The sequence below is a fragment of the Strigops habroptila genome, chromosome 5 (assembly GCF_004027225.2).
Source record: "Strigops habroptila isolate Jane chromosome 5, bStrHab1.2.pri, whole genome shotgun sequence".
Taxonomy (NCBI): Eukaryota; Metazoa; Chordata; class Aves; order Psittaciformes; family Psittacidae; genus Strigops; species Strigops habroptila.
The window spans coordinates 74,820,428-74,846,566 of record NC_044281.2 but is presented as its reverse complement, the minus strand read 5'-3'; the positions used below and the strand labels follow the sequence as shown (position 1 = coordinate 74,846,566).

The 26,139-nt window shown below is 36.2% G+C and overlaps 1 protein-coding gene across 3 annotated transcripts in view; it reads right to left on the bottom strand.

The window, feature by feature from the left end:
- Positions 1-15,930: 15,930 nt before the first annotated feature.
- Positions 15,931-26,139, bottom strand: part of ATRNL1 (attractin like 1) — a 513,588-nt gene continuing 503,379 nt past the window's right edge. For all 3 annotated transcript variants that reach the window (XM_030487970.1, XM_030487973.1, XM_030487971.1), the window contains one exon: positions 15,931-19,778. In XM_030487970.1, the coding sequence (XP_030343830.1) occupies positions 19,654-19,778 (125 nt within the window). In that variant the 3' untranslated portion in view covers positions 15,931-19,653. The remainder of the gene's footprint in view (positions 19,779-26,139) is intronic.

Below are 26,139 nucleotides of genomic sequence, written 5' to 3'. Positions count from 1 at the left end.
CACAGTGGGATCAGACATTTAAACAAAGAGCAGCAGTTTCCCACCCCACTCCACAAAATACTGACAAACCCGATCCCTACCCTCCTCCTCCTCTCCACATCTCTGCACATGTTTGTTCAGTAACTGCTGCCTTTCATTTAACTTGCTCTTAGGGAAAGATGTCCCAAAGGTTTTAGTTGGCCAATTACTAGACAAACAAAACCACACACAGCTAAGCTAATGCAAATAGATTCTCTGCTCCTTCATCCAGTACACTTGCTTCAGGCTTTACTATGCATTCATAAGCAAATTCTGTTTCCTCCCTTCTTCCCTCCTGTGTTCATCTTGAACTAGAGAGAAGCTTTTATCCTATTCCCTTGTTATCATACTGAGCATCCATAAATTCATTCCACTGCTTGAATCTCCTCACATTCCTGAAACTATACACTTGCAAAATCTGCACATTGAAGGTCCACTCCTGCAGGTAGAGTCACTCATGAACAGACTTAAAACCCCATGCAGCAATGCAGAGGCTACCTGGCATTGTCCACATCACCCTGTTGTAGTGTTCCCATTCATGCAGTTCAGATCTCTGACTTCCCAAGCGCTTGTTCAACAGTATTCTGAGGATTTTGGAAAGCACTCTGGCTAGTATGTCCCCGATAGGGGAGGAAAAGACCTGGCTGCTGTCTCTCTATGTGAAACCTAGATGTTCCATACTCTAAGACTCCCATGCCTGATATCTGTCATTGTATATCTGACAAAGCTGATTAAGAAGGCCTGCAGGCTTGTACAATCAAAGCACACACTATCAGTAGTATTTGTCTTCATGTACTCCATGGCACAAGCAGGACACATACTCATCTCATTTTTAACAGGATGATTCCACCACACTAAAACAGCCACACTGGCAGCTCAGCCTGCATTGCAGGAGCGTTCCTCTGAAAGACTGATTGCACAAGGCTGGGGGTGTCCAAGAATGGGAAGTACCCACAGAATTAATCTCAGTTGCAAACTTCACATAGTCACAGTCATTATCCACAGTGTTTTCAGCCTAAAGATAAGGTGTGCTCCTAGACCGTGATTTCACTACTACTTTTGGAGCATGTGTGGGAATTTGAGTGCATCAGTACCTTACGTACTGCCGTACACCTCCTGCTAAGCAGGGCATGCCATTGCTCTAACCAGAGAATGACAGCCTTGCTCCATGGCCTTGTCTCAAGAGTTTGCACAGCCTGAGGATTATCAACCTTAAGAGGAGGCCCACAGAGTACAGGAATGCTGGTGAAGTGGGCTGACACAATGATAGCTGAGTTCTGGAGGTCACAGTGTAGGAGGCACAAGCCATCCAGATCTGAGTACCAGGAAATACACAGCACCCCTGGAGGAACATGCATTGGGCATGGGACCACCCATAGGCCATACACACTGGCATATCCCAGGACTTGATGAGTCATTGAGTCCTGTCAACCTGGGAAACAGGTGATAAATGCTTCAATGAAGCTTGCAATACCAGTTATGCTCAAGTAAACATGATATGTAAGAAGGCAGAGAGGAAGGGAAGGAACACACTATGTGGTCAGCAGCAAGGCTACAGTGACACACCTGAAGCTGCTGGGAATCCAGAATCTTGAACTATGGGTTGGCGGGCACGTCATTCCCCTTATTATTCCATTTGGTCTTTTTTGCCATCTGTATTTTTCCCAGTACCAAGCTCTATGTGGCTTGCTAAGGATACATGCTAAGAATATTTCTTTCTGTCAGGGTAAGAAATGGGTTAAGTAAGCTTAGAAGTGGGTTTGTTCTCCAACTAGCGTCTGTATGCCCTAATAAAGTCAGATAACTGTATTACTGGGGTAGCCTGAAAACAGACAAAATCTGTTTTCTGTTTTTGCTAAATCCACAGCTAAATGATTTTTGAGGGGGATGTTTTCATGGGAGATAAAAGACTAAAATCAATGATAGGACTGTCTGAAGACTGAAGTTTCATTTTATCTTCACAAAAAATCAGGAGTCAGCTACTCCAGTCGCTTTCTATTAAGTTTTGGTTCAAAAATGTCACTTGTACTCACAGCAGTGCTGAAAAGCCTATTTATCTGAATCCAACTGTAGTATAAAGATCCTCTTGGAATCTTTTGTTTATTGAATTAGATAATCATACATAAGTAATGCTGTTTATTACAAGAAAAGACTTGTAGGTGATATGAAACCCAAACTATGATATGTGACAAAAACCAATAACAGTAATCATAAAGGGTTATGAGAATGGCATGAGGCCCGAGGATAATACATACACACACTTAGGCATTCATCCGTAGTTTAGGGAATTTAGGAGAAAAGTACCTGACAGTTCAAAAAGGAAAATTACCATCTCTTCCAAACACTTTTCAAGAACTACAACAGTTTAATGCTCTAAATTATGAACTTTCCTGTCTAACCATGGTGATGGGTCTGCATTGCAACTATATCTAAATAAGAGCTATGAAAAGTGTGGGATCAGTACAAGATAGAGGTTAGTTAAGGATTTCACAATCTAAAGGGTTGCTAATTACATTGTTTTATCCTCCTGATTGATTGTACACTACAATCACATATTTTCCAGAAATACCAGATGCAATACAATGCCACCAAAGACTTGTTTTGGCCCAGATAACTGGGCAGGCCACTGGCAATGGTTCCTCAGTTCTGGATCTGCCACTAGACCCAGGAAGCGCTAACACAGGTTAAGCAACATGGTTGTCTGCAGTAACTGGGTGATTAGAATTGATGGTCCTTGATGAGCAAGTCCTAAAATCCTAATTTTCCAATCAGTCTTCCTTTGCAGCTGGCTCTGTCTAGAGACTACTGCAAAAGGAATTAGGATTAACTATTTCTTTCTAGACACTATTCTCTTTAAACACAGATCTAGCTGTTAGCCAACTAAGTAGAAATGAACCCCTGCTCATTTTCTCTTTGCAGCTAACTTCTTTTATAAAGAGCTTAGTCTCCAGTTCAGCTAAGCCTTTTAATTATGTGCTTAACTTTAACTATGTGCTTAATGTCAATGAGACATATGGGTAAGTATGAAACTGTGTTTTGTTGAATAGCATAAGTTACCTCAAACATTTAAATGTTCTGCTGAACTGAGGCTCTGGCAAATAGAAAAAGAAAAAGCCTTTAATGGGATATCGAAAAGAAAGAGGTTCCTAGTATTAGTTGGTAAAACTAGTATTTTAAACATTTTCCTCCTCATTTGTATAATTGTATAAATAACTCATTTCTGTTCATCCTAGAAGGAAAGATTTCTTCAAATGTTAATTGAAATGTGGGAGGTTAATAAATGAACTCTGCTTTTGGGTGTCTTTGATCAGAATGTCAAAGATGTTTGGATAATTATTTCTATTACATCAGTGCTCAAGATCTTGCCATTAAAATACATATACTTATCCTCTCATCTTCGCTGCATTTCAGGATTACTACATTCCTATAGGTATTCAGCCAGAAAAATGATTAGGTGAGTATCATGCATAACAATACTATAAAACCAGCACATGCACTCACTGAGATTTCAGGGCTGTTGTGATGGTACCCTGCTGAGATCCTTGCCCCTAGTTTATACACATTCTTGTTACCTAGCAGTGTTAATAATGGCTCTAAGGCAAGAGGAGAGGTATGAAATTATAAACTCCCTCTTGTTACTGTTCCTGTTCTTGAGCCCGGGAAATTTATCTTCCACAAGTTTCTGTACTTAAGCACTTTCTTTCACAAGGAGTTCAGTCATTGCATTTACCATCATTTGCTCTGAAACAGACGCTCCCCTGAATCAACTGAGGTGAGCAGTTTCTGAAAAGCTATACCTGGCAGACAAAAGCAGTTTGCCTTTTGGCAGCTCTCTTTCCTTTTCTGTCCCTGAGCATACCCTGTAGCAGAATGAGGTGTTACCCTGTAAAAAAGAATAAATGCTACATGCAGGGAGAGTGTTTCTCTTCTCTCTTGGCTTATTCAAAGGTGTTCTACTCCTCTCTGTCCTATAGCTATTGCATCATATTCAGCCTCTACTTGTCCTCTAAATCTTGCCAGAATCTACATTTTTGCCTTTTCAACTGAAATTAATGACCACACCTATCCATCCTTTTGACATGTCTGTTCTCATTACTTCTTCATCCTTTGACCCTCTCTGGTGCCATTATTGTACTAATATCTTTTACCTTGTGCGTCTTCAGCAATGGGAGTAGTTCTTTCGCATGACTTAGTACAGAGCATTACTAGACACTCAAACATTTTCTAATGCCTCACTAATATTTTTCTTCATTTCTTTCACATGATGAGCCACAGAAATATAGAGCAGTGATACTAATATTTCAAAAAATGTCTCTCAAAACTCTTTCATCTAATGGCTGTATTTTTATGTCACAATCTTGGCTATATTTCAGTGGTAAAATAGAAACTCAGTAGCAAGTTAGAAAGGGCAATAAACAAGATGTATCGTAAGAAATATGCCAATAATTATGCTATTACTGAATTCAATTCTTAGTGCCGTACCTTCTCAGTTTGTTATTTTGCTTCTGCTTTTTGGGACATTAGACAGTTAAGAGAAACTCATGTCACTTCTCTTCTGGTTTTCCTTTTAAATTCTGATGCATAATATTTGAGTTGCTGCTATCACTAGACATTTCTTATTTCTTTCAAACACTCCTCTTGAAGATTTAAAATGAATCGAGCACATATTCCTACAGGTCTTTCATTTTGTAAACATTTTCTTCTTCAAACAAAAATCTGCATTCTGGGTCATATTTGAAGATTTGTAATGTCTTTTTAATGGACTGTAAAACCAAAGGGATCATTACAATAATCTATTTTAAATTGACTTCTGTTTAAACAATAGTACATTTTTCACAAATATAATCAGAAGGGGAAAATACATTCTGATCTTAGATATGTTGTTCTGGTAGTAAATTTCCCTCAGTTTTAAAACACTGTGTGGGGTGTTTTTAAGTTTGCATTTGCTTAGCTCTAGTTTTCAAACACTAGATATTGCTACCCTTTTTAATGACGTATTCACACTTCTTCACCAAATAAATAGCTATTTTACATAGTTATTGAAGACTGGTATCAATTCACCTATTAACCTACTCTTAGATAAATTAGGTAGATTAATTTTGTTAAATCATGATATTACAATTTTCTTTTTTTTTTTTTTTCCACAGGCTCAGAATCATTCTTTTGTTCCTCTCTGAACCTTTTCGCTTTTTCAGTTTTTTTCTTAATGGGTGAAAACAAGATCTGGACAGATAATGTTAGTAATTATCTCAGTCATACCATGAACTCATCTCCCTCCTGCTTGACATTCACTGCTTACCCATTCAAAGGTAATGTTTTTCTCTTAGCCATTACATTGAACAGGGAGCTCACGTTCAGACACTACCTATCACAAACTCTAAATCTTCATCAGTATCACTGTATTTCAAGGGTACTTTTCAGCAATTCTGTATGTGTGATTGGAATTCTTTGTTCCCAGGCATATGACTTTGTATTCGACTGTATTGAAATGCATATTGTTCAGATGTGAGCTCACCTTACAGAATGATGCAAATCCAGAATATAGAAATGATCTGTCCTGTAATTATTTACCATTCCACTAATTTTTATGTCATCTGCAATTTTTACCAGCAGAGATTTTGTATTTTCTTCCAGATCATTGCTAAAGAATAACTAGCACTAGGGCAAGAACAGATTACTGCAAATGGCTCCACAGGATGCAGATTTTCAATCACAGGACTTTTGAAATCCATCTACTAAGTACATCTTTCAGTCAAAGCATAAGTTCTATATACACTATATACACTATAAAATGGTAGGGAAAGGTTAAGTTGTTTTAAACAATAAAAATCTAGCTGACCAGGCAATAGATTGGAAGCTATTGTTGCCATCTAATAACATTTTAGACTATCCCATCATAAAGTTTGAACATCAGCAAAGAATAAATACAAAACCACATTGTGCAACTAGAATAAATACAGTCCCTTAGAAATAAGGCAAGACAGCTTTCTCCTTTAAATGCATTAATCTGAGTAGCTTTGTGATAAATACGCTGTGATACAATTCAGTAAAGAACTTCTAATATCCTATGTATTGGATAGAGAAAAGCACCTGCCTACATGGTTCTCAAAATACAAGCAAAACTTGGAAAGTGCTTTGACTCTGGAAAGGAGGCATAGAGGCAGCACTACATATGCATCTCTCATCTCTGGAATGGTCAAACATATATGGTAGCATCACAATAACCTAATTCTGTCCTTTCTTTTTCTTAGTCAGCACAGCACACAGTAATCTCACATGAGCCTGCTTCTTGCAAGTTATGTAGGGTTTTGGCAGAACTGTCACTTCCTTCACAATACAATGCATTCTGGGCTTGGATTCATTATTAAAGAAATAGTATTTGTCTAGGATTAGTCAGTCCAAATGCAACACTTTAAGTTTAATTTATAGTGATTTATCTGGGTCATGTATTGGTATGTGATATACAACAAAACTGCATATTTATCTACTCTTGTAAGAGGGGGGATATAATTATCATTGCAATATGGGAATAACACTAATAAACTAGAAATTGTTTTTCCTCTGGCTTGGACATGACTATTTAGACATAATATTCAGCTGAAATAACTAATTGTCAAAGGTTTTATATGGATTTCAAAATCGCTTGCCAAGAAAGTCCTCTTTTTCAACTCCTCTAGCCTTCCAGGATGAAGATTCTAGTCTCACCTTATTATTCAGGAAAGTCAAACACTCCAGATTCTTATTGCCTTCTATTTTTGGCACTTCAAATGGATAAATAAGTATTATTTCACTTTTTGGCTTTGTAGTAGTTTAGTCAAATAGCTATAATTTGTATTGCTTGTTACTATAATCTCTATGCCACTATCCAGACAAATAAATATGATATTATTATTAAAAAGAGAGGTCGAAACTTGCTCTTTGTCTTAGTTGTCTGGATTGACGACAGGGCTGTGTCATAATGCATATTAAATGGGGATAGAATGTCTAAGTCTTTGTAGCTTACCACCACAGTTTTGTTCAGAAACTCCTGAAGTCTTAATAGGCTACCTATATGTGATATTTCTTCCCTCTTCTGTTTTTACTTGGAGTTACAGGATTCAGTAATCTATATGGTAAAAAGGGAAATACAACATTTGCACCAGCTCCTTCCTTCCTGTATAATGTACATCTGAAGAAAATTAATATCATGAATAAAAGCATTTGAAATGTGACTTCAGAGTATCCTGGTTTTAAATAGTACAGACTTTCTTATTGCCAATAATACAGTGTAGGCATTTAAGTATTCTTCAACTTTATAAGATTTTATTGTGTTAAATATTTTTGTTTAAGACATAATATATATGTTTTAACAAGTCTAGCATGTGCAAACCGTTTTGAAGCTCTGAGGTTCATGGAATTAATAAAGGTTTAAAGGTAATAAGGCTCATCTATTTTATGAAGGGGATGAGCTACCTTGACATGCTCAGGTACTGGAGTTTCCAGGCGCAAATGGAATTAGATGGGGTGGAACTGGTAAGAAAACTGACTGAGTTTAGTCACATGAATTGGATTTTCTAAAAGTGGAAACATGAAATCACCCTTTCATTATCCTTGCATCTGACAAAATACATTATCATATGTTTTTGCTTGAACAGCGTAAAGACCGTTCAAAACAGATACAATTGCAAATCAGGAAAGATCACACTTACGTGGAGCCCTGCCAATGTGATCTCATCAAGCTAGAACTTGAAATTGCAAGTGTCACTTCAGATAAGATCAGAGAGCACTTCCTGTCCCAATGATGTGACATTATCAGGTTTGAGACTGTAGCAAAGGCACATGCACAATTTTGTGAACTAACAAGGCAGATTGAGAACACACTGGTTGGCAGGATATTTTAGATCCTGAGATTGCCTTGAGCTGGGCATAATTACAGCTCATTTTTTGCACATGGGAAAGCCATCTCAAAGAGGAAAAGAGCAGGGTACTCACTGAAGAAGGAAAAATGTTGATCTTTCAATTAGCATAAGTTCAAACATCTGAACTGTGTTTCACAGCGCATGGACAGCTTTTGAGTGAAAAAAAAAGCCATCTTCTATAGAAAACTCTTAGACAGCTGTGCTTCCATTTGTAGAAGAATCATTTAACATATATAAATCTGCTTTTAGCTGTGGTGTATGTAAGCTTTTTTTTTTTTTTTTTTTAAAAAAAAACCTATAGAAAATTGAGAGTTTGCTGCTATTAAATTCCATAAAGTTCATCCTTAAGATAGGTCATTAGGAATTTCTTAGCAGGACTTTTCTTAGCAGGACTTTTGGACTCCTGAACTACAAAATAAACACAATGGTTCACAGTCATAAAGAAAGAACAGCAATGTGGCAGGAAGCCACTTAGATTCCTTGGCTTCGTGCATATTTTTGGCACTGCTTAGGGCTTAGTTCACAGCACTTCACCAGGAACTGATTCAGAACTAGAAGTTAGGTACCAGTCCAAAACAGAACTCATGCATTAAAAGCAGTAATTGTGAACATGCTGGAGGTCACATGAGAATTAGCAATCTGAGAATGTTTCCTAACGCAAAAAACCTCAAAGCTATTAAATGCCTCTTGTTCTGAGCTGGAAATTCCTTAGCACCTACAATTTGCCTTTAATTTGCTTATACAGGAAGATGTACTTTTGGACTTAAGTGTCCTTCATGGCTTTAACCCTGTTAGATGGCTGAAGACCCTTGGAAGCCAAGGTTTCAGAGCACATTCTCTGTTGAAACCATGGGAATAGAAGATATTGGTACTATCTGCATGGTGGAAGATGTGATGTCTATCGTAGTAAAGGAGCTGGAGAAGGCAGAACTGTGAAATGCATTTGCCTCAGTGCTATAAATAAAATAATATTTTATTCCTAAGTACATTTATCAAGGATATACATGGTCTACTTAGAAACCACACGATTTTACGTAGCATGGACTCCAGCACTGGAAATACTAACTCCATGTGTAGAAGATTGCAGAGGGTCACTTTGTCCAAAGTATGCTTACAGTGTGATACCAAAGTAATTAAAAAATTAACATTTAAATGGAGAGCATCCAATCCCATACAACACCAGCTTCTTTTTCCAGTGACTACCCAGCATATCAAGACCATAATTGACAACTTCCTATATAATGTTTGACAAAACATGAAACAATAACTTCAGTGCATAACTAAGAACCAGTGGTGAATGCTTTTTAATATCACAGCTCTTGTTCCACCTCCTCATTTTTGCACAAATGTTCACATTAGTTACAGGAAAAAATACCACACGTTCTTTATCTTAACAAACTTTCTTGCATTGATTAATGCAGCATTTTATGAGACCTGAAAGAACAAAGTTAAATGAACAAGAAGTGAAAACTTATGATGGATGTGTCCCTCATAGCATTTAGATCTTTTCCACTTGATTAAAAATTCCTAGTTCCTCTTCACTGAATTGTTTAGTTTTTTAGCAGTCTCTGTCCTGATTAAAACAAATTAGCATCAAAGATCCCCAGCTGAATGAGGAATCATTAATTGAGAAACATGCAATGCTCCTTAATTACCTTAGAACAGTCAGAGAACAAATAATCTTAGGTTTCAAAGGGGTTTGCAAGCACCATGCACTGTGGGCTTTTTCTCTGCGTCTGCTGGAATAAAAGTAGACTCACCTATACCGTTGAGGGATATCAGTACAAGCCTCAGTAAACACATTGTAGATTGTTTATCTAAAGTGGGAAAAAAAAAAAGGCAAGGTAATGGCTGACTGGAAGAGATAGATGTTTCAGTTTATTATGTTGATCACAGCTTTCAATTTGCTTTGCATGTGCCAACATTGACTGAGAAAGAATGAAAGCTGCTCGTTATCAATACAAATTTAAATCATTCTGGAGCTGGAGCATTTTACTCAGAAGCACCTAACAAAATGTCAGACACATCGGTACAGAGGCTAACTGAGAGGCTTGAAATAGCAGACAAAAAGGCAACAAGCTTTCATAAAACCTGGCTCAACAGGAATCCAAGGAATATTTGCTATTCCTTGGTTGCTTGTTCTTTGATACACAGTTCTTCTGACTTGGTTTTTTTTTAAGCTATGACTCAGACTCCACAGATCAGTTAGCACTAGCCTTCACAGGAGAAGGAGTAACTGACTTTTTTAAGGGCAAAATATACTTACTAATACGAATATCTTAACATTTGTTTTGCTTCACCAGCTCATAGAAGAAATCCTGCAGAAAAATGTCACTCAATAGCACTGAGTGTTCCTGGAGTGGGGCTGTTATTTACATTGCTTTGGCACTAAGGCTAACCCAGCAAGTGTTGCTAACTTTGAAACTAGACTGCAAAATTAAATGCTGTGTAGAACTACCTGAGCTAGCTGGAAACAAGCTGGCTTGTACCAATGCCAGTATCCTGTGCTCTCACTGAGCTAATTAGCTATGCAGAGCAGTAAGCTATTAGCAGGGGTGCACTACAGTGCTGATGCAGCTATACCCTTCTGGTACCCAGACTAACTCACCTAGAGTTAGCTGGAGAAATCCGTGCCATACTACATTACACTATGTAAGTGTATCCTTACAATCTTTGGCATGCAAAACCCTGATGCAATGCAACACAATGTATGCAGTTGACACAAGATGATCCCAATAAACAAAGGGATAAACACCATACTAATAAATTTTAAATGAGTCCCTATACCACAGGAAAGGTTTGGACTTGCTCCCAGTTCCTATAAACCTGTGCTATTATATTCTGTCAACAGTGAATTTTTGCTGACATACCTCAGAAGAGTGATCCTAAGATCCATTAAAGAACTTGATCTAAATATTATATTCTGCCTGTAGTACTCTTGCACCTGAAGGACAGGAGTGGCATATCCAGCCTCTTATCTTAAATCCACTTTGCTTGATCCTTTTTCAGTCTATAGCCATAAATTTTGGGCTAACTGGAAGCCTGAAGATTTCAAAGATTTCATCAGGGCTCATTCTTCTCTTAGATTACTAAGGATGGTATCCACTCCTAAAGCAAACCCCTCTTTTTGCTACAGTCTATGTAAAAGTAGAACAGGAAGCTGGAAAACTCCTCAAGCCCCTGGAGGACACTGTGCTCTTCATGGAGAAAGATATCGTAGACACTTGCAAGCAAAAACACAGACCTTGAGCCAAACTGACACTTCTATAGGTAAGACACATGTATATATTATGGGTGCATGTGTGTGACCACAAATGTGCCATTTTAGGTAAATATGAGTTAGATTTGTGCTTTATTTTGTCTCTCCTCCAGTGAAACAGAACTTCATCTGTATATCACACTCCTAACAAACAAGTGAGAAATCAGAAAGCAAAATATCATGTTATTTACTGGTTTAAGTTTTAGTTATTTAGAGTTTAGTGATGCTAGTTTTGTTGTTGTTGAAATCATGACTTGTAGAGGTATAGCTACTGATGCCCTTCCTGTTGGCCTTCATTTTTAGAGTCTATAAACCAAACAATTTGATCTTAGTAGACAGTAAAACTACACCTGCGCATTGCACTGTCACAGGAACACAAATAAACCTTTGCAATTCTATGTTGTCTGCCATCAAAGCAAGGTTTTGCAAAGCAGGTAAAAGCCAACCAAGCTTCAAAGCACTCTTTTTGGACTAATTTTTATAACAAAGGCAGTTATAGTTGTAACAGGAGGTTGAGCAAAGACAAGTTCTGAATGCACCAATTTTGAGCCACACAATTTTAAAGGCCCCTTTTGAAAAATGGATGTTTACACAATAAAATAAATAATAACATAAAGTCTACCATTAGTAATATCAGTGGCTCAGTGGTGAAGAGTCCATAAAGCTGTGTTTTCCTTTTCATGGGATTGGGAGAGGCACGGTGGGAGGCAAGCCATAGAAAATGACAATTAGGGTAAGTAAGACGAGAACACCTCTACAGAAGTATGATTAACTCAGTTAAAATATTTCAATTTCTCATTCTCCCCTTGCCCTCCAAGTATTGCACAAAACAATCCCCAGATCTACAGTACTACAGGCAACAGCTTAGCACGCTTGCTCTGGTTGTCTGGCTCTTGACACAACACAGTACCTTGGAATCCTGTGTGACTCCAAAAGTTCTGCTGACTACAAAAACCTGGGCAGGCTAAAGGAGTGAGGTCATATTAAAGTAATATTGCTTGAAGACCTTTTCTTCATAAAGAAGCATAAATGCTTAGAAAACACTTAAATATATCTTGGGAAAGCAGATAAAACTGTAGAGGTCTAAGGAAAGGGTAGAGACTTTGGACATGGAATGTTTTGAGTTCATATGGTACAAGAGAAGCCAAAATGCAAGGCAGCAGAATGGAAACAAATGGCTGGATATCAAAACTTCAAAGGCCTGTACAGGAGACAGCCTTGTCCTAGTAGAGTCAAATTAAATGTATATGATACAAATAAAACTTACAAATTCTGAGGGATTCAGGAATCACTGAGTAGCAGCTAAGGACAGATTTGAAGCTTTGGAAAATTTCTATATGAAGTATGCAGATGATGCTGATACTAAGTGTAAGATTATCGGAGGTACATTAGGAGAACTGCTGAAGAAACCAACAGTGTACTTTCAAGAGGTAAATAAATGAATTTGGAAAGGAATCAGGATCAGCATGTGGCAAGTACCGCATGCCTTCAGAACCTGGATCAGTTTCATGATGAGATTGAATCAAAAAAGGATGCCAAAAGAAAAAGTCAATGCAAAAGACAGTATTTGAAGGGCATGGTCAAGAGGATGGAACAGAGGAGGAACACTAATGCCTGAGAAGAAGGCAGAACCTACGCCTGGAGGAAACAGTATCACCCGCTTACAAATCTGCTGAACAATGCAAGTATTTTATTTTCAAAGAAGAAAGCTACAGAAGGATGGACCCGAATTGTTTGTGGAGCTCGGTTCTGAAGAGATCCAGGAGGCAATTACAACCCAAGAGGGAAGAGCTTGGCACCATGTGTTGACAGGGTTGCCATTAAATTATTAATAGCAAGAGGAGTGAATGAAGCCAAACGCTGTACAGAATAATTCTGTTGATTTCAGATACCTGAAAAAGTTTCAGAGCAATGGAAGGTGGTTTTCATAAATGCAGTATAAAAGCTAGTGTGGTGCCTGTCTTCTTTTTAAAGTCTATAAAGCTTTCTCGGAAGATTTCACTCTTTTATTATTTTTTTTTTTAAATAAAGCAGGAACAGTTCAGTAACACCAGTGGGAATTCTGGAAAAGAGTTCTACTAAATATTATTTTCATGATATATTTGATAAGATATAACACTATAATCAGAATGAATATGCAGACTCATAGATTTTAAGAAATCTTACGATACTATATCATGGCTTTTGAGCTACATTGGGGGAATTTATAACTCCGTAAAGCATTTTTTAAAAGGCATAGTCACTATTTGCAATGAAGAAGATGGAGCATGAAGAGGGTGTAAAATCTCTGGCCCATTTAATATAAATGAGGGATTAAGGCCTGGAAATACATTGTCCCCAATATTCTTCAACATGGTTAAAATGGTACAATCAAGGACCTTTTCAGACTACAATGAACATCAAAATAGTTGAGCACCTTTGGGATCCTATGGTCTGGGCAATTGTGAATGAAGCAGAAGGAACTGTACAAAGAATAGCTACTTGATGAAGAAAAGCAAAGAACAAATAATATAAAACCAGACATCAGAGAAGCATGATTAATCAAAAATATTAGTACATTGAGTACACTAGTAAATTGATTTACCAACAAGTGGAAAATAACCTCAATAGGAGAAATTGAGAGTGAATTCTATGATCACTATTGTATGAAAAGCCACAGAGTATGAATTATTTAATATCTGTTAGCAAACGTTTCTTTTCTTTTCTTTTTCTAATTATGCCTCAAGTTGTGGTATAGAAAAATGTAACATTTAGGACTATTAAATAAATCTGATATTAAATAACTTAATAACTAAATTATACTTAACACTCATACAGTGACTGTTATTTTTAGATCAGTAAAGAGCTCTGAGTACTCTCTAAACATTAATTAATTAATCTTCAACATTCCCATGTCATTAGTAAGGTTAATTTTATCATTCCTAAGTATTAAGTTAGGAAACTCAAAGCACAAAAATGATTTGCCATTTTCCAACCATCTACTTAGAAGCAGAATGTAATGCAAAAATTACCTGCATTAATACATTTAGAAAGATTTTTATACCTAACCATTTTGCTCTTTGTGTTTTGGGAAGGGGGGAAGAGCATACTTGCAGGAATATTGACAGATTTCATGTTTGAGAGAAAGCTTTAGAATATGGAAAATTTGGGTAGAGTTTTATCATAAGAACATCCATATTGGTTAGCCTAAACATTATATTCCCAAACTATGTTTGTTTTTTCTTAAGTGTATTTTATAACTGAATATCATAAACGAACTTTAGGACTTCACATCAAAAAATAATTTGTCCTTCATGTTAACCACTAGAAATCATGTAATAAAATTTACTTTTGATAAATACTGACCTGGAAAGGAATGTTACAAAGACTCACACCTTCATTAGAATGAGATGTTTAAGGTAACATCTAGGTCTGGAAGCATATTTAAAGAGCTCCATCTCATCCTTTTCTTACTTCTTATATAATAAAAGGTCTTTTAGAAAAAAAAGCATCGCTAAAATTGGAAAAGAACATAGCTAAGCATTGTTTTGATGATACCATAGAAAGGTAAGCATTTAATGCTAAATGAGTAACAATTCTCCCAAAACCCAATTTCATATTCTTTACGTATTATTAACTTTGGCTTTCCCATGTAAAAACTCTTACAAGAAAATGCATTAAAAAATAAAGGATATAAAAGAATGGAAGACGCTTACCTCACTTTATGCACTCAATCTTGAACATGCTGAAAATACTGATACCTAATTGGTAATAATTGATCACAACTGATAACATTTTATAAAGTCTTTCAGCCAGCCTTCTATATCCTCATTCAGAAGAATAAATACACTTAAAGTTTCATTTCTGTAGAAATGACTATTAGTATACACAAAAATTGATTCAGTTAAAGTCTTCCTACTGTTTAATACAATATGTGAGAATGTGTAAGAAAACTGCGAAAATGTTCTGATTTAGGTCAGTTGTGAAACCAATTACATAATACCATATATATATACAAACACACATATACATGCCTCCTGTACGTTTTAAAGAGGGTTGTTTGGTTTGTGGCTTTTTTTTTCCTCTTTGTTCATCATTCCTACCCTTGCTTTCTCATTTTTTTAAAAAAGGAAGCTTTTATTACATCAAGAGGTGCAAAGAGATGTTTTTTACCAAAACATGACTGAGCCTGTACTTACATGAGCAAAGAAGTATCAATGAAGGGAAGCCTGGGGTATTAATAATCCCCTTTCAGCCTCACAATAAATTTCAGTCACTAGAATTTCAAGATGATTTTTTACATCAGGAATATCTGTAGCCATAGAAATGGCCACATGTGACTGAATATGCTGTCATATAGAAATATAAGCGTTCATACTGAAAGTGAAATAGCATTAAATAAGGAAAGCTGAAACAACATATGGCCCTGAGTTATACAAGCCCAGATTCTGCAGAGCCCGCTTTTGCCAGCTTTGTACTTCTTTGTTAGCATTCGACAAAGAAGCACAGCTGAAGACAATATGGGAAGTTCTGGCCACCTGTAGACAACAGTAGTTTTGCCATTGTTTGCTATAAGCACCTAGAATAGCCATTGGTATTCCTACTTTATTCTGGAGATGATCGAAATAAATATCAGTAAACTACCGCTTTTCAGGTAATGCTGCCTGCACCTTAGAGACTGAAAAAAGAGTTAATTTCTTTAATTTTCCCCAGTAATGTCAAGCATTGTGGGTAGGATAATTTTGCTTAAAAAAAAGAGAGGGATTTTTAATTACCTTTAACAGAGACTTTTCCTTTATTGTCAAGAAACCTTTCAGATGCTTTTTAAAAAACTGGTAATGAAATTAGATACATGATGATTTTATAATTTAGATGAATACTATGAAAGTTATTATGCATAAAAACTGATCATCTGTTAAAGTGGTCCCAAACTATAATTCTTACCATCAGGATTCCAGCTCTCCACATTAGATTATTTAGAAATTAATTATTGCTGCAGATTTTACACATAACAAATTCCATATCCCGATCTGAATTTGTCCAAATGTTTTTGATTTGGAAAGATGAGAGGGGACTCTAACGATAAAGAGAGCAGTCAGCTATGAACATTTTAAAATCAGGAGAATTTGAATCTTCCTAATTAATGGTATCTCCATGCCTTTGCATAGCTAGAATTTGGCCTTTTTGGTTTTAGTGGCAACCTACAAATAACCATTTTTAGTACAGGTAAACTATCATTTCACTACATTTGATAGGAATGTGATGAACGGAAGCAAGTATTCTAAAGTGTTATTTATATGTGCACAAATTTGATTTGTTTCAGGAATTTAAATAAATACACATGTGCAGGGAGGAACTGCACATGTACAGTGAACCCCTTGCTACCATGGACAGTCCATCTCATATTTTGAACAGTAATTCATAGCTGCTGAATTTCCCTTGGCAGAATCCACGGACTGATGGGGTGGAGGTGGAATCCTGACAATCAGAATTTCACTGAGGCTTGCTTTCCAGAACAGCGCTTAGTTGTTTAATTTTCATCCAACCTAAATCACATTAGGGGTAAAACAGGCCATTCAGCATTTCCGACTCTAAGAAACAGTTCAAAAGTTAAATTGGAGAACAATTTACCTATTTAAACTAAATTTTAAAAATTTTAACAATTTTTCATGAAGCAATCGATGTGACAGTTGATAAAACATCTTATCTGATGTACAGTGGTCATTATTAAAATTTTCCACTTGCCAACAACTAACAAAATGTAGTTATCAGACATATTATGCCGGTTTTATTCCTTTCAAGCAGAAAGCTGTAACGGTTATTCTGAAACTTTGTTTTGAGATGTGCTGGCAAGCTTCTAGTATTTCAGTGTGGCCATTAATGTAAGTAATTTTATTTTTTTATTATACGACTTTACTAATTTGCATGCAATCAGGGAGTCTGGGAGAAAAAAGGTACTTTGGAAAAAAACATTCTCAAAGTGAATGAAAATGCTGAATGAACCCATGACAAGCATGCTTTTCTTTACAATAAAATAACATTTTTAACTGTTAACACAATAAAATGGCTGATATTTATTTGCCCATCTTCAGTGTTGCAATAAAATATTTTAATCCTTTTAAAACTCACACCTGCTTTTCAAGTATTTGTCAGACTCTGGTTGAGATATGGAGGAATGTAATCCTTTATGAGTGAGCATAATCAGAACTGTTCTACAAGACTACATGGTCTTTCTGTGCACAGGGTTTCCAGTACATTCACAAAACACACTGTGTATTTCTTATGTGAAATGTTTAGGTTGAGGATAATACAGAGTTTGGAAGATATACCAGACAAGTGGTTCTTTCCTTTTCATTAGTGTATGCATCATATAAACCAATTCCATTGGTTTATATTCATTTGAACAGACCAACTTTAAAACTGACAGAAAGGGTTGTTTTCAAAAAAACATTTTTTTCACTATGCTAAGTAGCACTGATTGAAAGTTCCCAACAGAAGCTTTAAAAGGAATTTTTAAAGTTTTAAAATATAAGAGATTGAGGTCAGAAAAGGCAATAAAAGTCACAAGATTGTGATGGCATTATTTTAGAATAATAATCTTATTTTAAGATATGAAAATACTGAAACAATCATGCCAGCATAAGAAATAATTATACCATAATTCAGAAGTGCATAATTTATCAAAACAATAGAGCAGTCATGGTTAGATGCAACATAATATTCCTGTATAAGATATAAATACATACTGTACAATCGTTCCTTTTTATAGTTATTTTTACATTTAGTCCTCATCCAAATTAAGCTGAGTACTTCTATGTATGAATGGCGTTACGAAATAAACACAACTCACAACAGGGCTTTATTACCGCTACTGCACCACCATGGCATGCAAGTAACTATGTAGTCAACTATAAACAGTAAAATGTCATCATCTTCATAAAATAAAAAGAACATGAAAAATACAGATATAGTAGTAAACATCAATTATCTTTTTATATCTTTCATATTTACCAAAAGTCTATCATCACATGAGGCATTTATACCTCCGTACCACTCTCCTGTACTAGTATGGTGGCAAATTTGGAGTTGAGAAACTAGACCTTCACCAAGCTTGTACAAAACTACTAGTTTCATATGATACTGCTGTTATCATGTAACGCTAAATGAAAATATGACACATCTGCTACGTACCCCTTAGCATTCTCTTACTTTTTTTGTATATTCATGAATTTTGAGTAACTAAAAAGACTGAGGGCAATTAAAGCTGTTTGCTAGGTTATCTGTTGTGGTGACTGAGCCCCCCAAAGACTAATGTCCTACAGAAAGGAAACTCTTTCACCTGCTTTTTGTTGCCGAGTACTGATTATGTGAGGTTCCACGCTGGATGTTGGGTCTGAGAACCACTGTTGGAAGCAGCTTGGATTTCTAAATATTTTTTTATTTCACTTTTGTTATGCAGGGTAATTCCTTAACTGGTGTGAAAGTGAGAATGAAATTTTGCAGCTAGGAGAAAAAAAGCACCCATACTTTACTATAAAAACAAGGGTCAAAGTGCTAACTGGGATTCATTTCTTCTGCTTGGAGGTCAGGGCAATAGAAACTAGAAAATTTCAATATTGAAATGGAGCAGGTAGAATAACAGCAGTTAAACTCTCATTAGATTTGTAATCTTGGAGACTTTCTTGGGAAATTAAAAAACAAACTTTTTGCAGAAGCAGCTTTTCCATGATGAATTAATTTTGCTAATCAGTTAACTGGCATGGAGGACCCACATGTGCTCTTTGTAGAATATATGGATCAGAATAGACTGTTGGGTACATGAAATCCCACCCATTACTTTGCTGAAGCCCAGATTATGTTTCTGAGGCTTTTGCAAGGTAAAGAAAAATAATAATGAAATGTTCAAATCAAGTTTTTTTATAGAATTAACTTTCAAATATGACATGTGGTATTCTTGGGTTATACCTATGCTAAATTGAAAAGCTGCCAACCTATTTCAGGCAACGATAAAAGAACGTCTAAATCCAAATGATCCTCTTTAGTTGCCACTTGCTGGAAAGAAATCTTAATGCTGATTACAAGGAAAGAACTGTACAATTCTCATTGTTACATTAAGCTATACAAAAATGTTCTATAGTTTCTTGGAATTTGCTTGGTTTTCAATTATACAATTTCCTTCTACATTACAAAAACAATGTACAGTTTTCCTAGTTCTATTCAAGGATTTTTTCCTGCTCTGATATGTTTAGGATTAAGAATACTAAGTATTTTATTTCATAGTTCATTGATCCACTCTTTTTAATAAAGCTCATCAAATATACCTACCGTAAGTTTGTTCTGCTTTGGGGTACAGTAGGCTGTGTGACTATAGCAGAGCACAGTACCTCATGTGTTCATTCATAGATTTGCCTCCACAAAAACTGAGGCTGTAGTATAGCTTTCAATGGAAGCCATTTAAAAAGAAAACATTACAGAATATACAAGTGTAGTTTTTGAATCTCAGACGCAAGTTCCTTGACGTGTTGAAAGATGATGTTTTCGATTTCTGACTCCTGAACTCTTATCTTTACAGTCCGCAGGCTTCTGTTGTGAAATGTCTATCAGTGCACTTGCAATTGCAAGACCTGTAAGATAAATAAAGCAAAAACAAAATTTAATGCCCAGCTTTCCTGAGAAGAGTTCCAGAGCAGTGAGATGGTTCCTTTTGTGCCAAATATTTTGTACTTTCCCAGAAGCGACAGGTTTTACTTTGGAGTTAGATAACAAGTTTCTAAAATGCTACCTAGTAACAGTGAAGAAACAGGGGAAGACAAAAAAAAAGTGCACTTAAGGCACTATACTGGAAATCAGGAGAACTGAGTTCCGTTTAAGTCTCATTGATTTGTTGTGTGATCTTAGCATCACCTCTCTTTATCACCATTTTCTTGGTTATAGGGACCAGCAGCAGCTCTCTGACATGGATTTTCTCTTATTAAAAGTTTGTGCATTGCCTTTAGAAATGGCTGAAACTATCGAATTGAACATAAATTGCTCTTGTGAGACCTCACTTGGAGTACTGTGTACAGTTCTGGTGTCCTCAACATAAAAAGGACATGGAGCTGTTGGAGCGAGTCCAGAGGAGGGCCACGAGATGATAAGAGGGCTGGAGCACCTCCCGTATGAAGACAGGCTGAGAGAGTTGGGGCTCTTCAGCCTGGAGAAGGCTGCGTGGAGACCTCAGAGCAGCCTTCCAGTATCTGAAGGGGGTCTACAAGGATGCTGGGGAGGGACTCTTCCTTAGGGACTGTAGTGGTAGGACAAGGGGTAATGGGTTCAAACTTAAACAGGGGAAGTTTAGATTAGATATAAGGAAGAAGTTCTTTACAGTGAGGGTGGTGAAGCACTGGAATGGGTTGCCCAGGGAGGTTGTGGATGCTCCATCCCTGGCGGTGTTCAAGGCCAGGTTGGACAGAGCCTTGGACCACGTGGTTTAGGGCAAGGTGTCCCTGTCCATGGCAGGGGGGTTGGAACTAGATGATCTTAAGGTCCTTTCCAACCCTTACGATTCTATGATTCTATGATAAAAGAGAAATGCAGACCATGGTTAAGACAAAATTGTATTCTTGAATATTTTCCTTTGCAATGTATGCGCCCCTCTGATTTGGGAATAATCAGAGGTTAGTATTTACCATGAACAAAAAGGTATGAAAATATCTGTCCAGAATGCATGGATTTATGAACAGACAGTGAACCATGATGGTGTTGACCTTGATAAATTCTAAATGATGTCAACTCACCAAAACTCTTCTGTTTCAGATTCTAAGTTGTTGATATTTCAAGACCGTTTATAATCTTAACAGGGTATTACAGAGGGCTTAGGAAATGAGTAGTTTGAGAATTTACTCTTCCATTTTCTTGTTACTGCATGCTTGCTAGAAATTACTGACTTCTGCTGAAATGCTGTGATTGACAACACAATACATGGTAGATCTGAATTTCTAAATTCGCACAGGCAATATTACAATGAAATGGATTAGGAGTATTCACATCATTCATATTTTCTACTGCACCATGGCTGCAATAAAACTATGACACTTATGACTGAAAAATCACATCTATATAAACCCATAATACACGTAAAGATGGTGCTGGTTCTCCATTCTGCCCCATATGTCTCAATCTCTAACCAAAACCAGTACACAAGGAAACCTTTGAAAATACTTTCCACCATGATGAATAGGCAATCTCTATTTTTTAACCCAGGCCAATATCAAACTCAGTTTATCTAGTACAGAATCTCATTTTGCAATGGTTTTCATGTGTTCCCTCATTACAACACTTATCTACTAAGAAACTCTGCAAAGAACATTTTTCACTTAGAAGAGTTTCTACAGAGTTCTTTCTGAGTGTATGATATACTGTCAGATTTGCTTCACGTTTCCAGTATCCTGAAAAAAATCTATGCTATTGCACACTGTAACACTACCTTTCTTAATTCACAAAAATGTTACAAGAAGTAATTAATGTGATACAGCTTTTTGAAAATGCACGGCACTATACTGTAAAATGCTAAGTACAATTATCATTGCTACATTGCAGGATATGTAAGAGCCAAGATTAATTAAGTCATTCTTCTCACATACACATATATTTCCTGCCATAAGCTAGTGATGCTTTAAATTGGACTTTGAGAAACTGAATTTGTGAAATCTTTGATGCATCTTTAAAGTATCAGCAGTATCTGCTATTAGCAAATTCAGGGATAAAAACTAAATAACATTTTGCTGGTTGCTTACATGTGATGCTGTCTTTAACAGCTACGCTTAGGGAGTAGGCCAAATGGAATGAATGTTTTAAGGAAAACAGACTTCCTATTTTTTATGAGGTATTTAAAATATACTTTGATGTATGATGCTAACCTCATTTCACTCAACAATTAACAAAAACGAAGAACAATTTTCTTCAAATCTAATGCTGCATACTGGTATATACTGGCATGCTCTTGGAGTTCCATTAAAATCAGGTCACTATAAAAGATCATTTTTCAAAATGTCACACAAAACATCTGATGAAATCCATTTATTATGTTCTCTATGCCCAGCATAGTTCCTTGTTATCAAAGCAATACAATTAACCAGGGGAACAATTCATTATTTCAGACTGGCACTCTAAAGGAATTTCATTTACCAAGTGAAGCTGATGCACAGACGCTGCAAGCAAGAAGAATTTACACCAAAATACAACAGAAGACTTGATAAAAATGCTGTGGCTTAAGTATTCATTAAAGAAAAAAAAAAACCAAACCCAAAACATTCCCTTTATTTTACAGGTTTCATATCTAAACAACAAATGCGAATACATTTATAGTTATTAAAGTTGGAACTGTAAATTATATAGTGCTCTATATCTGTTACCTCAGCTCATAAGTTGCTGCATTTAACTGCCTTCCACATATTCTGCCATTTAAATATCCTATCTACCATCCAAACTGGTATTTTCCAAACCAGTACATGGTCTCTGGTTTGCTTCTGACTCCTGAATAAAGTGGCAGAAAGGAACAGTGTAATCAGCAAGCATTCCACATGTAGAATCAATAAGTCACCTCTAATAGACTAATTCCTGGAAATTCAAGCCTAGTTGCAGAACCGGACCTATTTTTAAGTTTAGTTTGTTTTTCTACTGAATGTTATAGAAATAACCTGACCTAGTTCTATGCAGCTAAAACAATTTCTAACTTGTTTTAAGGATATGTATAGGAAGATCATTAAGAAGTGAGCCCAGTCAAAAACATATGTGGAAAGTATGTATTTGTGAGAGATAATTGCATCCACAACGAGAAAGATACCAGAAAAAGCAATATGAACTTGGTTATCTTTAGCAGAACTATTGTCTTTCCTAATGGAAGTTAAATGGCAATAGTATATTCTCAGGAAGTAAGTGTCTAATCATAAAATTACTGGTGTGTGAATTTTTTGTTCTTTTTTTTTTCCTTTTTTACAATAATGCAAAACAATTAATAAGGAGAGGAATAAAGTACAGCACATCAAATGAGATTTGCCTTGAAAAGCATATTCCCAATTTATATACAAACAGCACTTTAATTCTGCATTCAAACAAAAGCATCTGAAAAAGTCATTCATTTTGAGATGCTCTCTTTCCAGTCTCTGTAAAACAGGCAGTACTATATATTTTAATTTTGCAGCAAAACAGCTTCATTAGGCGTGAAAGGTTAATTGCAGGTTTAAGTGCAGTTCAGGGAACAGTGCACGGGTCTGTAGTGAATAGCACAGTCTGCTACAAGAAGGTTGAGTGCTATAAACTGTTTGCCCTGCTGAAATGTTTTACTACCTCATTTACTAACTGTCTTCTTTTACTGCTTGTATTTGTAGTTCTTCTAAACCTTTAATAGCTACAGTTTTATTTCACTGTAATCAGATTTAAATGGAAATACCCATGCTGGGATGTTTAAACATTTTTTCTCTGATTGTATACAACTACATTTGAACTGATGTAAGGCTACGCTATCTCTCAAAGTAGAAAAAAACTTACATTGAAAAAGTTAGTCTTACATGCTGGCGTGCATATTTAAAACCTTTTTTTCCTCCTCTATTGTTCATTTTAATGAGAAATGCATTGAGTTCTTACTATCCCCTTTGTTAAAAGCAAAGGAACAAAGAATGACCTCAGATTCATGGTTAGACAGGTACCTGGAAATGTTTTTTTTCAATTTAAATTTGTATTATTCACAGATAACATTTGGATAGATGTCTTCATTTGATTAAATTCTACATGTTTTCATTGTTATGCAGAATCAGAACATTCAGAAAGCTGGAGACAATAAAATAACTACAACTCAGGTGGATCAATTAGATTTGTCTGACATTTTAACCAAAATTATAGACATTGCTTAAGGTGACCTTAAGCAATGAAAATAAAATGACAGCTGCCACGCCAAGAGACTTAAACAGAGAAGACTGGGTAAATGCTAAACTATTAAAGTAATAGCTTCACCCTTCAGCACCCAACAGTCTTTGTGTTACTTCCATTTGTTGATTCTTTAAAGACATGTTACTGTACATGCTCACCTAATAATGGACAGAGTCCTTTTATCATAAAGGGTCTGTTATTTGAAGTCTTTCCCTTGTAGAAGATGCAATGACCATGAAGATCTGTACAAATGGATCTAAAGGAGTGTGAAGACATACAAAGTGATGAGAATTGCAGACTCTAGTGCCTCATGAAGATCATCATAGCACACACCAAAGCCAGCGAAAACAATTTCATGCTCGTCAATAAAACTACCAGTTATTATGCAGGAATTTTAATGAGTTCTGTCATTTATCATCATTTCAAGTCTATAAAGAATTGTTTTGTAAATACCGAATGTATATTATGTGCATATAAATGACATTTATATACAAACCCACCTTGTTAATAATGCAGTTTTGTATTATCTATTTCTTAATTTGATGAAGCAGATCACATTCACCATAGCCTTTACGGATGCATACCAGGACTGCATACCAGGACTGCGTACACTTACTCTTCATAGAAAATGCGTTTGTAAGCTATAGTGTCTATAATGGTGGAGGAACATAACTTTCAAGAAGGTTGTTAATAGGTACGTGTTTGTGAAATATTGTGCTAGGAATATTATTATTCAGTTTAGTTCTTCGGTAAAATTTTCACAAGTCTGGTACTTCCTATACTTTTCCTGTTTTCTCAACAAAATTTTTCCAAGTGGACTAACTCATGATTAATTTTCATGACTGAAATGCCCAGAATGTTGTTTGTGCCTCATACTTCACTGCTATAGATCAAGTCATGCCAGCAAATATCCAAAAGGTACATAAAAATGGAACCAGACAAAATTTGGGATTCAAGAGCATGATCCACAAAACCTTCTCCTAACCATGTACAAACCTGATACTCAAGTGCTTACTTTCCAGAAGAAATTAAGAGTCATCTGAAGTTCAAGACTGTACATGGCTAGAGGAACCACTGCACCTCTCAACAGAGCTGAGTTCATTTCAAAGCCAGAAAACAGTCAAATTCTTGATGTGTGTCTGAGGGTCCTGATCTGGCAGGTGTGCCTAGGCAATATCCAGAGATCACGGAATTAGTCGTAGAGAAAAACCATCGTAAGGAACTGCCAAGAAGAATAAGCATCTTCATAACCTGTCATATTGAACGCTTTCTTATTTGAATTAGATTTTTTAAAAAAGGACAAGGCTGACAGCACCTCAAAATCACAAATTCTTTTTATGGGCTTCTCTTCCTGTTTGGTGCATGGAGGTGTAGTCTACGTGAACACCACTCTTGCTATGCGAAAGATATATTAAAGAAGCTAAACTAACTAGGAAATTACTTTGGGCAAGTAACCCCATCATTTTTTTTCAGTGTTAATTTTTGCTAGATGGTAAGACAGCAAAGAGTCCAGGAGGCATGTTTTCCTTTTCTTATGCATATAACTTAATTAAATAAGTAAAATATGAGGCAGAGCTTAAACCATAACAATAATAAACTAATGATAGTGTGGAATTAAATATCCACACACTAGTGGAGATGAGATGTCATGCTCCTTTGTATTATACCCTTGGTATTTAGTAATAACAGCCATCTACAAGGGACTAAGAAACTCTTACTTCCAGAACAGACTTATAAATTACTTGCCATCAGTTTGTGGAAAATGCAGACTATACAATAAAGGATCTTTTATGAAATGTTCAGCCTTTCCCCATTTTTCTCATTTTGAAAAGGACATGGCCCCACATATTTGTGTGAAAGACTTGTGCTTTAAGCGGCTGGTAGTGATTTTTTTGTATATGGTCAGGCAATTTCTCCTTCTCTTTCAGTGTGAGACATCTGTAGTTTAGTCTGTAATCTAGCTCTGTACAACATCTGGTGCCTTTAAACTATCCAGCCTGCCAGTGGCTGAGAGACAGTCTGAGGTGTTTGGTCTCTCTGGCTATGGACAGGCAGGGATTGACTATGCATTTTGTGAAT